Consider the following 19,092-nt stretch of genomic DNA (forward strand, 5'->3'; position numbering starts at 1 on the left):
ATTTGAACCTAGGACTTCCTGTCTTCCAGCCTGCCTTTCAATTCACTGAGCCACCCCGCTGCCTGCTCCTCCATGTCTTCTTAAAAACATCTAATTCACAGTAAAACTCAATGACATTCCTATAACAGAATTTATTCAGACATTCCACAGTCCTGATTTCCAGTTTTTTCCACCACCAGAAGAGCTGCTTATAAATATTTTGTACTTTTCTTTATCTGGGTTATAGGCCTACCCATGATATAGTTCAGTCTTAGAACTTAGAACAGAAGTCTTAGGACTTAGAACAGAAGATAAGGGATTAAAATAATAATAATAATAATAATAATAATAATAATAATAAAATTAATGAGGAGAGAGAGGGGTGCACTTTTGATATAAAGTTCATACTTTGCTGGCCAGTATCAGAACTCCTCAGGTCTTAGACAAAATTTATTCATTTTTATTTGTATACAAATTAAGCCTGTTGGTTTAACTAGCTTTGTTATCTGGTTTCCTTGATAACATTAAATTCTTTGGGTATTTAAATTACCATTGGGCAAGAAATGATAGAAGGGATATAGGCAGTGTTGGGAAAACTTTTTCAAAGGGGGCCAAAGGAAAGGAAATGCTCATCTGTTGGTCTGTTTCTAAGGCAACTCTTTTGAAGTTTCATTATATTGTATCCCACTCATTGTATTCATCAGATTAGGAATAATATCTCGCTGCCGGATAGAACATTTCAGGGGCCACATCTGGAACAGGGGCCAGTTTGCCCATCACTGGGTTAGGGGCAAGAGAGCCTTTGCAGCCAAATTATATATATTTAATATACTAGATTTAGAAAGCCAGGAAAAGTTAAGAATTTTTTAAAGGAATTTTTAATCAAGACTAGTTAAAGCATTTTTATGTTAAGGAGGAAATGCATTCATTTAGCAGTTCTTTATTGAACATTCCCACTATATGTAAGACAACATGTAGGTAGGTAATTGAAACCTTGTTCTGAAACTTTAATTATCTGGAAAATACTCTTAGTGAGTCTTCAATGGTACTATATAAAAAACAAAATTTTTTTTCATTCAAAGCCTAGAAAACCAAAGGAAGAAAATTCTTTCATTGCTCAATTTCATATTCTCAAGTATTTTTTCAGAAGAGTACACAATATAGAATAGTGCATATGCTCCATAAATGTTAGCTGAATTGAGGGGAAATTTTTCTATCTGTATTCTAGGATGGTAACAATTGCTTTTAATCAATTCTATTTTGAATAAATGACCATTGGAGTTATATTTGAAATAAGATCATGACTGATGTTGTGGGCAATAGGCGCGTAAGTGGCATAATAGATAGAACACTGAACCTGAAGTTGGATCCAGCCTCATACATATATAGTAGCTATGTGACCCTGAGCAAGTCACTTAACATCTGTTTGTCTCAGTTTTCTCAACTGTAAATTTGGGATAATAAGTTATATTTATGAAGTACTTAGTACTGTGCCTGACATGTATCAAGTTCTACATAAATGTCTAGTCCTTTCTTTCTCTCCTCAGTGTATTTGTCTGATACTCTTTAGTTTCAAGGCTTTGTCATGTATTCCTAGTTGTAATATTAATTCCTAGTTTTTTTGTCTTTTTTTCAAGATTTTTGTTGAAGGATGGTCAACTGTGGCTATGTGCTCCTCAGGCAAAGCAAATTTGGAAATGTTTAGCTGAAAATGCAGTTTATCTTTGTGATCGTGAAGCCTGTTTTAAATGGTATTCCAAGTTGATGGGAGATGAACCAGACCTTGATCCTGATATTAATAAGGATTTTTTTGAAAATAATGTGCTTCAGCTCGATCCTTCCCTATTAACAGAAAATGGAATGAAATGTTTTGAGCGTTTCTTCAAAGCTGTGAACTGTCGAGAAGGGAAACTAGTAGCAAAAAGGCGAGCCTATATGATGGATGATTTAGAATTGATCGGTTTAGATTATCTTTGGAGGGTAAGTGTAGAATTATAAGTGAACACAGCATTCATAACATTTTTATCTACTGTACTATTTTCCATAAAGCTAACAAAATAAAATGTTGACAAGTAATTCTGCCTAAATTTGTGCCTATGCTGAGCTGTTATTTTCTTATTTCATTAACTTTGCTTTGGATCTGTAGTAATTTTTCAAATTTGCTGTTTTATTATCATATTCGACCAGAGATGCCAAAGTTGTTTTCAGCTCACATAGATCTTCATTTTTACCTATATGCACTCTAAGGATTGAAATACTTGTCCCTTTCTGTCTCCAGTCACTGTTGAAGTGGCCAATGTGTTAGAAGGTTTTAAAGTATTTAATTCTGTATCCTGTTAAATGCTAACCATTTTTGTTTTCTTAGACAGTAGTACTTTGATTTTATCATTGGCATTCAATCTGCTATCATAGCTTTAATTGTTAGAGTTAAAGTAATACTTTTCTAGAAGCCCAAGTAAATTAAGACAGTAGTTTTATTCAGTTAAAGTTTAATCTTTAAGATAGAAACTATTTAAATGACTATGATAAAGAAATACAAGTGACACTCTGAGAATACTAAATTGATCATTCATGCCAAACTTCTATGTAGTTTCTTATTTGTTCTTCAAGAGTTGATTTCAATTACTACATGAACTGAACTCTTGGCTGCCAAGACATTGATAATTATAAAAGTGAAGGAGCACTTTTTTTTCTAATTTAATGTGGTTAAACAAACCATGTCTTTTCTATACTTAAGTTCATCTTAGATGATTCTCATTTTACATAATTGACTGAGGGTGTTACTTAAATTCAAACAAAACCTAAGAATCCACCAGATTGTCAGAGATAATAATTAAATAATTTTATCTCTATCTTTTCTACCCTTAAGAGTTATGTGGGTTTTTACAACTTAATCAAAATATATGTTTAGAATCTATTAACACATACATATTTATGACTCTAGGTTGTGATTCAGGGAAATGATGACATTGCCAGCAGAGCAATTGACCTTCTTAAGGAGATCTATACTAATCTTGGACCAAGGTTACAAGTTAATCAGGTGAGAATATTTAGGAATTAAATATTGATATTGAGCATAAGAAATTTTGTAAAAACCTTTACAAAAATTATTTTTCTCATTAATTTTTTTTATGTAGAAACAGTTTTTATCTGACATTACGTAGTTCAAAAAGTAAATAGTCTACTATAGGTTATTCCAGTGTTGTGGGTAAAGTACATCTAGCAGGTCTCACCCCAAGAATGGGAGACTCGTACACCGATCAAGAAGCAAGAATTTTATTTGAAGAAGTTTAAGGTGATGGAATAACCTGGGAGCTAACTAGATAATCTAGCTTTGGGGTTGATGCATTAGCCAAGGGGTCTTGCCTGGGAACTAATAAAATAGCCTTGGGGCTAGTAGAGTAACCTGATTGGTGATGGAGTTGCAATAGCCCTGGGGAATCAGGGTTGGCATATTAGGGTCTGGGGAATTTGTCACCTCCCATTCCAGGAAGTCTCTACCTTTTCTCCTTATAGCCCAAAAACCTGGGAAATGGACATGGCCAAAATCAGGTGGAGGTATGGTTTTAGGTTTGGCATGTCTTGGGTAACTGAGGACACCAGAAAGGGAATAAGGAGCATGTGCAGGTTTGGGAGATTCCCCTGGACTTCCAGAGCCCTTAGTACTCATATTCTATGTTCTCCTCATTGTCCCACTTGTCATCATTTGTCAGTGTAGGAGAGGTCTCTCTACCCTTCTGGAATGGGAACATGGCAGGAAGGGGAATGGATATAGTACTATAGACAACCACTATAGGTAGTTAATAATGCCTAACAGTTCAGAACTAAGGTAAATATAGAACAATATGAATCATTAATAATACCATTAATAATAAAGCTGATGCCTAGTATAAAACATTACAGATCCAATACAAGTGATTGATGATATAGAATGGGTAACTGATTAATAATATAAATTCTACGATTTATGCTTGACTACTGTTGGAACTGAAAATTTTGCAGCTTATCTTTTAACTAGGGGTAACTAGTGAGAGAGAAAAGATTTCAGAGTGAGAGTCCTGTTTCTATTATAGCCCCTCCCTGCTAATCTCTTATCACCAGTGCTGTCATGCAATAAGATATTTACATATTCCTCATGCCATGAAAGAAAACATATTTCATACATAACAATAAAAAAAACCTCATGAAGGAAATAAATTAGAACAGCTAATTCTTCATAAAGTGTAATTGGAAGCAGCACAACATATTGAATAGAGAGCTATATAAATCTTAACCTCTGATATGTACAAGCAATGCAGCTCTAGCAAGTGACTTAACCTCCTGATGCTCTAAGCCAGTAGTATCAAACTCAGAACTGTTGCCTATTGTATTAGAAAAACACAAATTAACATTATCCCTGTTGTATGATTTATTTTGTTCAATATTTCCCAGTTACATTTAATTCTGGTTAGGAGTACTTCCTACTGATTTGACACTTACTCTTTCTATAGGTTTGAAAACTTCTAAGTAGAGAAGGTACTCTATACCAATGCAATCATGGGTGTAATCTTTTATCTCTCTGGTTGTATAAATTAATTCTAGTGGCTTAGTAAAGAGTTCTGTTATCTGTCAAGTTGTTGGTCTGTGGAAGCCAAATGAGTATTGACACAATTATATAAATAAATTAAATATCTAATGCTTCTCCTCGCTTTTTTAGAATTTGGACAGATAAAAATTTTAACTTGCAGTTTTCCTATTTGTGATCATTTACAATGTTCCTACATAGAGAAATTATTTTGGGTCTTCTCTAATACTTAGTTCTTCAAAATATAATATAAAAACTGATGTATGCTTAGAGAGAGAGTCATAATAACAAATTCTTCGCTAGTTATAATTTGAGGATACATAAAATAAATCTTTTTGAGTCTTGAATTCAGTGCCAATTTTTGATCAGGGTGAATGTCAACCTTTAAAGAATAAGTATGTTAAAAGTGACTAAGGAAGAAAGTTTTAGTCTAAATTACCAAGTTTATCTGAATCTTTACTAGAAACTTGTTTCAGCTATTGTTAACTTTTTTAATTTAATAGTCCATTTTCCCAACTTATTGAGCATACTCGCCACATTTTAATCTTTGACAAGTAAATATTTCTAGGTACAAAAATTGAGGTAATAGTAATGAGATATGGAGTAAAAATAACTAATCTCGCCTGCCCCCAATTCATATCCTAAAATTTTTTTAGTAAATTTTTGACAGTTTTATGCTACATCTTAAGATTTGGTTTTGGGGTTTTTTTGTTGTTTTTTTTTGCAAACTATTAAAGGATGTAAAATATATAGGAAATAGAAATGATCTAGGAATTATTAGATTGTTAGAAAGTCATTTAGGCAAGTAAGCTAAGTGAATAGTGTTGGACTTGAAGTCAAGAAGACGAGTTCAAATCTCATGTGAGCCTGGGATAGTCATTTAACCACTATCTCAGTAAAATGCTGATACTAGGACCTGCCTCACGGGATTGTTGTGAGCATCAAATGGAATAACACATATAAAACATTTTATAAACTTAAAAGTATAATGTTAATTCTAGCTATTTTGCCCCTCTAAACTTCATTTTTCTCACCTTATAGAATCGAGGGTGTTTGATAAAATGACCTGAAGTGTCTTTCAAGTCTGACATTCCATAATTCTAAATACATGTTATTTATTTAAATTTCAAGTCAGCAGCTTTAACCAGGCTGATTTTGACCTTTTTCTTTAGGTAGTGATCCATGAAGATTTCATTCAATCCTGCTTTGATCGCTTGAAAGCCTCCTATGATACATTATGTGTTCTGGATGGTGACAAAGACAGTATTAATTGTGCACGACAGGAAGCAATACGAATGGTGCGAGTATTGACTGTTTTAAGGGAATATATAAATGAATGTGACAGTGATTACCATGAAGAAAGGACAATTCTACCTATGTCAAGGTTTGTGAGAACATGTGAACTATTAAAAGTGTATTTCTGAATTATTTCTTCAGAAAATTACTTTTGCTAAAAAAATTTTTAAGATCCTACTTTTTTGTAGCCTAGTTTCACTTTTATCATGCACTATTTTTTTTTAAGAGAAGTATCATGTCTTCAGCTATATTTTCAAATTTGAAAGTTTTTTAAATTAAAGTATCTTAAGTACTTTATTTATGGTTCCTTTTCTGTTTCCCTCCTTGATTCTTTAAGAATAATTGACAATGACCTTTATCCTTGGTTCTTTTTGCTCTCTTTCAGAACCCTTCCATGCATATATTTCAATTATCTATTGAATGTGTCTTGTTTCTACTTGCATCTTTTGTCAGCATGTCAAACTCAGCCTGTCCTAGACAGAGCTTATCTTTTCCTTACAATTGTCCTTTTTCTCTCAACTTCCTTTTTTCTATATAGGGTCTCACCATTCCCAATTTAAAACTTATAAGACACTTTGGAAGCAGCTGGTAGTGCAATGGGTAGAACAAGACCCGAGTTCAAATTCAACCTCACATGATTAATATGTGACCCTGAACAAGTCATTTTACCTCTCCAAGACTCACTTCCCCCCCCTCCATAAAATTAAATAATAATAGTACTAACTCACAGGGTTGTTGTGAGGATCAGTCAAGATACTTATAAATCACTTATAATTCCTTGCACATCATAGGAGCTTAGTAAATTCTTATTTCTTTTCTTCTCTTGTACCCCCCATATCCCATCAGGTATGACTTCATGTCCATTTTACTTTGGCAGATTTCACATCTTTCTGCACCTATATTTTCTAAAAACTGCCACCCTAATTCAATCTGGGCTCTCCTAAAGTAAACTTTCTCTAAAATGATCTGAGTACTACTAGCCTTTTCCTTCTCTAGTTCATCCTATGCACTATATTCATGGTACTCCATATAAAGCAAAATCTGGATAGTATTGTTTCCTTGTTTTCTGAAGCCTTCTATGGTTCCCCTTGCCCACAAAATAAATTTAGACTCCTTTAACTGAGCATTGTGCCCTACCTAAAATTGGTCTACACATTCTTTCTTAAACATAATATGAACTTTCTAGTCTCTGTCTTTGTTCACATCATCATCCTCCTCTAAACTGTTTTACCTTATATAATTTTACATTCTACCTTGAGGTATTTGTGCTTGTTAACTCCTCTACTTCTCCAGGTGTTATTCCACCTTACATTTAAGAATAAGTTACTTTAGAGCAGGGGTAATATCTTTTTTTCTTTCTTTCTTCCTTTTTTTTGTATACCTCATTGCCTACTAGTCTAGATATTTACATATAGGAGGCCTGTAATAAATGATTGCTGTACAATTGAGGTGAATTAAAACAAATTGGTCTTTTAGAACTTGGCAAATAGATAAAGCAAAACATTTTGAAAATCTAATAATGTTTGGTATAATTTCTTCTGATATGGTTTCTACAAAACAGTTCACTCAACAAGCTTTTATAGGATACAACTATATTCTTATGTAGGAATAATCTCTATTGCTTGTTTTAATTAATTTATTTCACTGTTGCCAATAAATTTTTAGAATGTTACTATTTAAGTGTAATTCTTTTGAGTGCTTGAGAATATAGTTTATTATTTTAAAAGGAAATGACATTTTGGCCAATTTTATTGTTCACAATTCTCCAGAAGAAATTCAAGGTTTGTTATTTTGCTCACACATTGAACTTTAGAGATCATAATCTTATGCTTTTCTCTAACAATTCACATATTTCAAACCTGCTAACATAAAGGTAAATAAAATTATAATAGTAAATGCGAAAGTTGTTTCACATCTTAGATGCATGATAAATATCAAAACTCTGACAAAGGAACATTAATCTTCTGTCTCATAATAAGGTTGGTCAAACAATGAGGGAATCAGGCTGAAATTTTTATTTGCAAGATCCTGAAAATATTAATGGTATTAAGTGTAAAAAGTGAAATTTGGGAAATGTATAAAACTACATTTCCCATGATCCAACATGGTCCAACTGATTTCCGTCTCCGACGTCTTGACGCAGGGGAGAGCTTAAATCTCCTGGGTTAGGAGGGAGTGGTCTCTCTTTTTGGCGAGTAGGCGCTTCTGGAGGCGGCAGGTTTGAATGCTTACAAGCGCGTGGTCTAATGATTTTATCTATCAGCATGGCTTTAATTAAAATACTAATTTATATATTTATGGCAGCCTTTATCATTTTTCATTTTTACATAAGATACTTGTATTTTGTAACTAACCTAGGAATAGTATCAAATTCTCCAGGTAAAATCACTCCTGTAGCTAATTAATTAAATTATTTAAGATAATTAATTTAAAAATAACATTTGATAGTTCAATAAAACATTTTTATGTGATTGTATAACCTCCCTCTTTTTACAGAGCTTTTCGTGGTAAACACATCACTTTGGTAGTTCGTTTTCCAAATCAAGGTCGGCAGGTAGAAGACTTGGACATCTGGTCTCATACAAATGACACAATTGGTTCAGTGAGACGATGCATTCTCAATCGTATTAAAGCTAATAGTGCCCATACAAAAATAGAGCTATTTATTGGTGGTGAACTGGTGGATCCTGCAGATGATAGGAAGCTAATTGGACAACTAAACCTAAAAGATAAAACGGTAAGAACATTTTTCAAACTTAGTAGGAAAATTAGATGTTTGTTTCTGGTTTATTGTGGAAAAATGAATATTTGTTTAAATGGTTCTATTTTTTTTTTTTTGACAAATCCATTTTTTTAAACCCCCTTAATTTCGGGGTATTGTCTCATAGGTGGAAGAGTGGTGAGGGTGGGCAATGGGGGTCAAGTGGACCTGCCCAGGGTCACACAGCTGGGAAGTGGCTGAGGCCAGGTTTGAACCTAGGACCTCCTGTCTCTAGGCCTGACTCTCACTCCACTGAGCTACCCAGCTGCCCCCTAGTTCTATTTTTTAATATATACTTGGACTTCCAAAAACATGTTTTCATTGTTGTTTTAGGTTTTTTTGTAGATATAAATATGTATGGTCTATATTTTTTCTTTTGGAAATGCTTTCCTTATCTTTATATCTTAATATATTATGTCATTTTCAGCTAATTACAGCCAAACTTACACAAATAAGTTCCAATATGCCTTCAAGTCCTGATAGTTCTTCTGATTCATCAACTGGTTCTCCTGGTAACCATGGAAATCATTATAGTGATGGTCCCAATCCAGAGGTAGAAAGCTGTTTGCCTGGAGTGGTAAGTAGGAGATATAAACTATTCAGATATTTATTAAAGGATGCTAACTATTAAAATAGAGTTTGCTTTTGATGATAAAATGTGGCTAAGACAAGGTAAGAAACTAATTTTTTTAATTAATTAGTTCAATTAATTAATTTAGAATGTTTTTCCATGGTTACATGATTCATGTTCTTTCCCTCCCCTCCTCCCTCCTGGAGCCAATGCATAATTCCACTGGGTTTTACATATATCATTGAAGAAATTAAAATTTTATAGAACTATACATATGTTTCCCTACTTATGGACTATGGGGTATGGTTAACTTTTTTTAATTGATTATCAACAATTTAGAATATCTTCCAAGGAAACTGTCTATTTTAAGGTCAATGAGAAAAAGATTTAACCTATAATTTAAGTAATTCTATTAAATGATGTGCCTATTTGTACGTTCAAGTATATGTAATTTTTAAAACATTTGTCTTCATAGTAGTTTTATGTCTATGGCATTAATCATGTCATTTAACCAATATTCATAACCTCATTGAACAGTTTTCTATGATGTATTTCATTATGCTGGGAACACTTCTCACTTCATCCTGGCAGCAATAACTAAGACCCCTTCCACTCATAGAACAGCATTAACCAAGAGGGAGGTGGTCACTCAAATTAAATTTTGTTTTATAAATCAAGTAATTTCTGTACTAGGATACTAGAATCGATAGTTTAATCCAACAATTCATGGTTATCAGAAGACAGTACATGAACTGCTATAGGTGTATAGAACAAGCAAATACCATAAGAGATGTTAAGGGACAGAAAGTAAAATCATTGTGCACTGGTTGGTTTGATTTAGAAAGGCTTCACTTTAAATAGGAGATTTTTGTTGAGACTTGGAAGATTTACAATTCATATAGTGGAGAGATAATTTCAGATCAGGCAAAATGGTGAATAAGTATATGGAAGGAGAATATCAAACATAAGAACTTCTTATGGAAAATACTTGATGAACTCATTTAGATATTTTAAATTTGTCCATTTATTAATGCTTTTACTTTGAATAAAATAACCAGGATACTAATATTTACATGTTATTTTATTTTAGATAATGTCAATGCATCCCAGATATATTTCTTTCCTTTGGCAAGTTGCAGACTTGGGTAGCAGCCTAAATATGCCACCCCTTAGAGATGGAGCTCGGGTACTTATGAAACTTATGCCACCAGGTAAAAAAAATTGTTAAATGTGTTTTGATTAAATAAAATAACAGTTTGGGGTGCATGCCCATCTGTATGATGATACACAGATGAGAAATATCTTTCTATTCCAGTGAATCTGGTCTTTCATAAATGACAGCAATCCTATGGTCATCAAAGCCAATAATGAGTTTTTCTATCCTAATCATCCTTTACTGTTGTAGGGTTTGACATGTTCACTTAATAGTTCCTTCTACTTCTCTCTTCCTTTTGACGGCTTGTCCATCTCAGTCTTCTTCGCAGATTTTTTCAATCTCTTCCAGATTTCTGAATTGTTCTCCAAAGTTCTATTCTTGATCTGCTTCTTTTCTCTGTATATGACTTCCTTAGGTATATCATTCTTTCCACCCTTTCAAAAATCACCTGTACACATTTTGGCTCCCAAATCTATATCTATTGTCCTGACTTCTCTTCCAAGGTCCACATTCTTATCTCTTACTACTTATGATAATTTAACTTCATGTTCTTTTATTACCTCAAATTCAACATCTCTAAAACTCACTTTATTGAACTTAGCGATAAATATTCTATTACTTCATACTTAGCTCATTCTGTCAGTGACCATACCATTCATCCATTATCTCATCTTCAAAACCTTAGTATCAACTTTGACTCTTCCATTTACCTCACTTTAATGACCAGCCATTTACAGGATCTTATCAGTTCTGCCTGTGTAACACTTTAGTGTCCATACCCTTGCCACTATCTTACTACCAGCCTTTAAAATTTGCCTAGCAGATAAGACCAGTAGGTCCTTTCAATCCCACCCACTTGAATCCATTTTTTATATCAGTTCCAAATTAATCTTTACCTCCTGCCAAGTAAAATTCAAATTACCTAACCTGACACTTGAGCATTTTATATTCTCTGTCACTTCCCTACCTTTCCAGCTTTACCTCTGTATTATTTTAGAATGTACTATTCTTAAAATTATATTTCTATATTTGTAGCCTTTCAAAGATAATTTCAAATTGATAGATTCAAAGATAATTAAATTATATTAATGTACTCTTGCCCTTTATGTGTACTATACACTAAACTCATATCTACTTTTATATTTCGTATTTTCCAGCCTCTGTTAATTATTTCCCCATATGTTTTATTCCTACCAATACTTTAAAGATCTTTTTAAATATTATCTTGCAAGAAGCCTTCTTTGGTCCATCTGCCTTTCACCTCCATATTCAGTAGAGACCTTCTCTTGTTCTCATCCCAACTTCATACTACACTTTGGCTATACCTTTCCTATAATTTTTAAAAATTTTAGTCATTTGAATATGTTCCTTATCTTCCTATTAGATTATAAACTCTTGGAGATTAGAGTTTGTACCTTACCTAAACTTTGTAACTTCAATTTAGCTTTGCCCATAATAAGCACTGTGTATGATATAAATTTTGGTTGAATTGATCTCACTCTAGCAAGACTTTTGTTTCTATTTTGGGGGTAAATTGTTTTTCTGAATCAAAGGAAATCTTCAATACAAGATTACAAAGATGTAATTTTATCATGACACAGTATTTTCAACGCAGTGTTCATCATCAATTGCATTTACTTAAAATTTTAATGTTTGTCAAAAAGGACCTTACAACTGTCATTTGATCCTCACAACTCTGAGAGGTAGGTTCTATTATTATCCTCATTTTACAGATGAGGAAACTGAGGAAGGCAGATTAAATGGCTTATCCTTTGTTAAGTGACCAGGATCACACATCTAGTAAGTTGTCTTGAGACTCGGGCCTTCCTGACTTCAGGTAGAGTGCTTCATCTACTAACTCACCTAGCTGCCTTAAAATGATACAATTTAACTTTTCCTCCTACTTCCGTACTTTACTGTTTTGCTTTTATAATTTCTGGGGATAACAGTAGAGATCTGCCTGTAGACTTATAAGGTTTCTTAGCTTCCACCAATGATGCTTGGATACAGTTCTCTGGATGCTCTGTAGGAGAGGAGCATGATCTATGAAGTATCCTGACTAGATACTCTCTTTGAGCCTTAACAGAAGAACCTCTAAGAATATCATTATCTCTTACATTTGTTTTTTGTTTTTTAACAAAGCTTTTCTACCTATATTGTGTCACCTAAGGTTGAGAAACCATTCCTTTGTGCAATGTGATGCTATTCTGTTTTTCATTTTGATGTTCTTTCCTGAAACATCATCTGGTTCCTGAACCCAAAATAAAGTTAATCTTTGACTTATCTTGCATTTTCAGCTCCCCTGTTCTTACCTACCTTGTGTTTCATATCCCCTGTATAGATAATGAAGAAAACTACATTTTAAAAAGCTTGTTGCTGAATACTAAAACCCTTATGATGTTTTTCCTAATCAGAAAAATAATTTGCTACTTATTTTTAGCCTCTTGATCAGTTCCTTCTCTAGAGTGTATTGTACCTTATTTTTATATTATACTAAGACTTTTCTGTAAAAGTTTATATCCTTTACACAGGAGAGCATTTTTCTGGTTTTTAAATGTACATCACTATATCTTATCATTACTTAACAAATCATTTGCTTAATATTTTTAACTTTTAATTAATCTGTAAAGTAACACCATAGTTGTGTTGTTGCTCATACACATTTAAGCTTGTATTCATATAAGCTATAAAATAAAGTTGAACCATCATTAATTTATTTCAGAATTTTATTCTAGTTCTTTTGATCTGTGCTTTAAGTTCAGATTCTATAAATTAATTTGAATAAAGAACATTGAGCCTCTTGAAATTCAGGTTATCTTAATTAAAATAAAGTGATTTTATATTTTCTCATGGGGTAGTAAAAATAATAAGTCAGAGTATGCCTGATTACAATGGATTTTAAGGTAAACAGGCTTTTTTTTTAATGATAGTTTACTTATTTGTAATAAAAGTACTTCATAGACAGACCGTATCAAAAATGAAAAAATAGGGTGGGGTGGTTTGGGTTTTGTTTTTTTTTTTTTTCAATTATAACAGGAGCCTCTAGTTCTTTTCTTTAATCAACACCCACCTATTTTTCTAAAATTTTTATCACTTGATCAATCAACAGTGTTCAATTCTAATTGTATTTTATTTTTTATCTCACTTAAAAGGTTCTATTCCAAATTCTTTCTCTCTATCTCTTTTCCTACCATTGAGAAGGCAAAAAAAATCTAATACTCATTTTACATATGAAACCGTGTAAAACTTATTTCCTCATCAGGGGAGAACTAATATTTATTAATTGCCAGCTGTGTACAAGGCACTATGATAGGGAAATGGGAAAAGGGGGGAGGAAGAGCATTTATTAAACTTCGACTGTTGTCCTGGATGTTGTGCTTAGCAATAATATTTTTTTTATTTTTTATTTTATTTTAAACCCTTAACTTCTGTGTATTGACTTATAGGTGGAAGAGTGGTAAGGGTAGGCAATGGGGGTCAAGTGACTTGCTCAGGGACACACAGCTGGGAAGTGTCTGAGGCCGGATTTGAACCTAGGACCTCCCGTCTCTAGGCCTGGCTCTCAATCCACTGAGCTACCCAGCTGCCCCCTTAGCAATAATATTTTTAAAATATTATTGAATCTTTATAACAACCCTAGGAGATAGGTGTTATTTTCCCCATTTTGCATGTGAAGAAACTGAGGCAGACAGGTTAAGTGACTTACCCAGGGTCATGTAGCTAGCTTCTGATGATTCTGGTTGGTTGTTTTGGTTTTTATTCATTTGTTTGTTTGTTTGTTTGTTTAAAGTCCCTACCTTCTGTCTTAGAATCCATACTAAGTATTGGTTTCAAGGCAGGAGAGCAGTAAGAATTAGACAATTGTAGTTAAGTGAGTTGTCGATTAGGTAGGAAGTGTCCAAGAGCAGATTTAAACCTGACCTCCCACCTCTAAGCCTGGCTCTCTATCCACCAAGCCATCTAGCTGCTCCCTAAGGCTAGATTTGAACTCGGGTCTTCCAGACTCCAACCACAGGACTCTATGTACTGTGCTATCCTAGCTGACTTAATAGACGGTAGGATTTTAAAAGCTATAAAAAAGAAGAGTTTATATTTGATCCTAGGAGTAATGAGGAGCCAATCATGTTGGTTGTTTAAGAGAATATGGTTTGATCTGTACTTAAGAAAGAATGCTTTAGCATCAGTGTGTAGCATAGACTGGGAGTGGTGAGAGACTTGAGGCAGGAAAATGCATTAGGAGAATTTTTGGTAATAATCTAAGACTTAAGTAATGAGGGCCTGAGCTAAAGTGTTAACTGTAAAAAGTGAGAAGTGATTTAAAGCAAGAAATATGAAGGTAGAAACATCAAGATTTGGCATTTGATTTGGATGTGAGGTGAAGAGTGAGGAATTGAAGATACTATTGAATTTGCAGATTTATGATAACAGAATGAGGCAAGTTTGGAAGAGAAGAGAGTTTAAGGGGAAACGCTTAAGTTCAGTTTTAGGCATTTTTAGTTTAAGATAGATCCAGGACATCTATTTTGGAATAAATTTCCAGGATATTAGATTTGATAAGGCTTTGGGAGATAGACTGGGCTTATATGTATAGAAATGGGATTTGTCTACAAATGATTAAATCTGAAAACTGAATAAAGGGTTTGAAGAAAACTTACGAGGGTTCAGGGAAGAAATAAGAATGAATGGTCATGGGGGCAGCTGGGTAGCTCAGTGGAGTGAGAGTCAGGCCTAGAGACAGGAGGTCCTAGGTTCAAACCCGGCCTCGGCCACTTCCCAGCTGTGTGACCCTGGGCAAGTCACTTGACCCCCATTGCCCACCCTTACCAATCTTCCACCTATGAGACAATACACCGAAGTACAAGGGTTTAAAAAAAAAATGAATGGTCATTTATCCATTTTCGTTTGCACTTCCCTTACTTTTTACTCACTAATAAAAAATTTAACATTTTCTTATGGCTGGAAACATGATATTGCCTCAACTTGGAAGTTTGGATTCAGAGAGTTTAGTTTAACACTACTAGTTAATTATTGAGAAACTAAAATGCTTGATCCCCTTGCTAAAAATCTGCAAGCAACAGTTTTAAGCTTCAGTTGTTTGAGTTATGAACATTTTGTATAAATTGTCATATTAATAGAACCTTTGGATTATCATGCAATTGTTTTATTTAAATAGAATGTTAAATTGTCGTATTCTGCTTTAAAAGTCTTTTAGAGGCATGAAAATGAAACTTCTTTTATAGTAAACTTAGTGCATAGATAAACAATATGAAATTTGTTTTATCTATCTGGAGCAATGTAGAACAATATTATTATTATATTTTCTGTAGACTGGTAGGTTTTCTCATTAGAAACTGAAAATAAGCTCTGGGAAGAGATTTAGAACAGGAATTACAGAAAAATTCTTGCTTCCCTTTTTTTTCTATAAATAGTTACAGTAGTACAACAGCTCTTTTACAGTAGTTTTGCATGGGGGCAGCTAGATAGCATAGTAGAGTGCCGGGCCTAGAGAGAGATTCCTAGGTTCAAATTTGGCTTCTGATACTTCTAGCTATGTTACCCTGGGCTGGTCACTTAACCCCAGTTGCCTAGCCAAAAACTCCCAACCTCTTTTTTGTGAGAAGGAATTATTTAATTTTAATTTTCTTAAGACTTTTAATCATAGACTCGAAAAGGAAAGACATGGGGTAGGTAAGGGAGAGAGTGATGGTGGTACTTGCAAATGACAGTTGAAAGGTTGGGAGTCCTTGTGCTAATGATATCTTCAGTAAGATTAGAAAAACTCATTTTTTTTTCTTTATAATCACTTTGCTGTCTAAAGAAAAATAATATTTATATATCACTTTGGGGGTTACATTATACTTTACAAATATCACACTTGAATTTTACTACAACCTGTGGGGTAGGTATCATTATGTCCTTTTATAGATCTGGAAACTATGGCTTAGGGAAGTTAAGTGACTTGCCCATCTAGTATCTGTGGTGAGATTTGCACTCAGGTCTTCTTGGCTCCAAAGCTAACATTTTATCCATTATGGCAGATTGTCCAATTTAACCCTTTACCACTCCAGAGATTTTAACCAATAAATTTTTACTTAATATGTTGACTCATGATTTTTAAATCTTATAATATGATGCTAAATATGTTTAATTGAATTATTTCTAATACACAGTTTTTAAATTTTCAGATAATACTACAATTGAAAAACTTAGAGCTATTTGCTTAGACCATGCAAAACTTGGAGAAAGCAGCCTCAGTCCATCTCTTGACTCACTTTTCTTTGGTCCCTCTGCCTCACAAGTGCTATATCTAACAGAGGTTGGTAATTTTTAATTTCATCTTTTCCCATTTTAGTTCACTTTGCCTTTTGTATAATATTGTAACAAAGTAAAATAGTAATGAAAACGTAAGTCAAAGAGAAATGGAGACAGAGACATTGAAGAGATTTGAAAAGATATTTCATCACTTGATTTCTGATTTTATACTGTTGTTTTTCTTTCAGGTAGTTTATGCCTTGTTGATGCCTGCCAATGCACCTCTGGGTGAAGATGCCAGTGACTTTCAGTATAATTTCTTAAAAAGTGGTGGCTTACCTCTTGTCCTGAGCATGCTAACTAGAAATAATTTCCTGCCAAATGCAGATATGGAAACTCGAAGAGGCGCCTACCTTAATGCTCTTAAAATCGCCAAATTATTGTTAACTGCCGTTGGCTATGGCCATGTTCGAGCTGTGGCGGAAGCTTGTCAACCAGTTGCAGAAGGCACAAATCCCATGTCACCGGTAAAAGAAGCATATATATTAATAACAACATGGCACTGTTTTCATTATCCTGCTTTGCCAAATGAGAACAAATAATTCAAGATTTGCCCACAAAATGTTTAAAGTTCTTTTTTCTGCCTTTTATATATAACCATTGTTTGACTAAGTTTTATCTATCATTAAAATATACTTGGCACTTTTGGTAGTGATTTGAAATTTAAGACAAATAATAAAGGCTTCTACGACTTGAAATAACCAAAAGTCAACATGAGGCTTAAGTCTAACAGTGTGATGTATATGCATTGAAACAGACCTGTTGTGTTGTTATAGCTCATCCTAAGGGAAAAGGTTAACTTACTACCCATCTCTAAATACCTTTACCCTATGCTGCATCTCTTCTCTTGATTCATTCTAACTCCATGCTTTGCCTTTGTTCCCATCCTGGGCAACCTCTCCAGAAATCTTCTAGAGATCCACAGAATTGACTACATAAAAATAATCCTCACGTCCTAACTCCCGCCCCCAACCCCCAAAAAACCATTTTGTACTTTCAAGGGCTTCTTCAGGAAATATTGGCAGGGTTGTTCCTTAATGGTATGATCTTATCAGTTCTGCTGTAGGAATTTACAATGTACATGTCATGATCCAATAGATTATATGAAGTTTATCCTCATAAGGTCTTCTTTCTAAAGGTTAAAAGGTCATCTAGATCAGCTCAGACTTTCCCAACTCTGGGTAGGGAGTGCCATTTGAATCCAAGATCTCTGATTTCAGAGCCAATTCACTTCCTAATATACCATGTTGTCTCTCTGAGATTTTTAAGAACAATGTGTTCTTAAGGCTTGCCAGTGATGCACAAGTTTTAGCAAACTCAAAGTGGAAAGGAAATAGATTTTATATCTCTTAATCAAGGACAAGCCTAGCTATATTTGGAGTGGTTGGTAGTTTTTCTGAAGGATAAATTGTTTTTTGGTCATAGCAACTCTCAAAGTTTTTCTACAGAATATAGAAGATCTGACGATCAGTGTTGGTATATGCATACAAATCAAATTAAAAATCATTGAAGTACAGTAACTTTTTGCCCATCAGTTTCCATTACAAATCTAATTCCCAAAACTTCTTTCCATAAAAATGATTAAGGTTTTAATTTTGTGAGACTTTTTTCTTTACAGATAAATCAGGCTACTCATGATCAAGCAGTGGTGCTACAGAATGCCCTTCAGAACATTCCTAATCCAACATCTGAATGTATGCTTAGAAATGTGGCAATTCGTCTTGCCCAGCAGATATCTGATGAGGTTGGTGTTAACCATAAAAAAAAAGTAGTTTTCAATTTGGGAAAATGGCTTCATTTGGGGAAAGGAAAATGGCCAAATATTTTATTTTATTCTCCTATTTTTCTTCTGTATGCTCATATTAGAAAACAAAAGCATTTACTAAATCGTTGGATGAATTTCTAAAAAATCTGATTTTGCTTTTCTTATGTTGTTTACTCCTTGTTCAACACAATAGATTGACAAACAACTGTTTTGAGTAAAATCAAGTAAAAAAATAATATTTCATACTGCTTTTAAGGATTTTTAAATAAAAGGTCATATATACTATGTTTCTATAACAAACCTGCTTAAAGATTTTCCCTTAAACTTTTCTTTTTTCTTTTCTATGCTTATGAGGTGTTAGTAGGATGATGTATCAAATGACACAAAGGAATGCATAGGAACATTAAGTTCCTCTATGCTTTGTGGTTAATGTATTTCCTTTTTTTTTTTTTTAAGTGATTTATTCCAGTGCTTCCATTTTGATAGCCCTGTTAACTTTTAATATTATTCTCTTTTTTTTTTTCAGGCATCAAAATACATCCCTGATATCTGTGTTATTCGAGCTGTACAAAAAATTGTCTGGGCCTCAGGGTGTGGGTCAGTACAACTGGTGTTTAACTCAAATGATGATATTAGTAAAATTTATGAAAAGGTAAGAATACACAAATGTGTTCATTTAAAATAAGAC

The 19,092-nt window shown here is 33.6% G+C and overlaps 1 protein-coding gene across 2 annotated transcripts in view; it reads left to right on the forward strand.

Annotated features, from left to right (window-relative positions):
* Positions 1 to 19,092, forward strand: part of USP9X (ubiquitin specific peptidase 9 X-linked) — a 167,238-nt gene that overhangs the window by 80,064 nt on the left and 68,082 nt on the right. For both annotated transcript variants that reach the window (XM_044670172.1, XM_044670171.1), the window contains exons 15-24: positions 1,617 to 1,959; positions 2,924 to 3,019; positions 5,716 to 5,927; positions 8,336 to 8,576; positions 9,028 to 9,177; positions 10,262 to 10,382; positions 16,513 to 16,643; positions 16,828 to 17,106; positions 18,258 to 18,383; positions 18,931 to 19,056. In XM_044670172.1, the coding sequence (XP_044526107.1) occupies positions 1,617 to 1,959; positions 2,924 to 3,019; positions 5,716 to 5,927; positions 8,336 to 8,576; positions 9,028 to 9,177; positions 10,262 to 10,382; positions 16,513 to 16,643; positions 16,828 to 17,106; positions 18,258 to 18,383; positions 18,931 to 19,056 (1,825 nt within the window). The remainder of the gene's footprint in view (positions 1 to 1,616; positions 1,960 to 2,923; positions 3,020 to 5,715; positions 5,928 to 8,335; positions 8,577 to 9,027; positions 9,178 to 10,261; positions 10,383 to 16,512; positions 16,644 to 16,827; positions 17,107 to 18,257; positions 18,384 to 18,930; positions 19,057 to 19,092) is intronic.

This window comes from Gracilinanus agilis, chromosome 3, assembly GCF_016433145.1.
Source record: "Gracilinanus agilis isolate LMUSP501 chromosome 3, AgileGrace, whole genome shotgun sequence".
Taxonomy (NCBI): Eukaryota; Metazoa; Chordata; class Mammalia; order Didelphimorphia; family Didelphidae; genus Gracilinanus; species Gracilinanus agilis.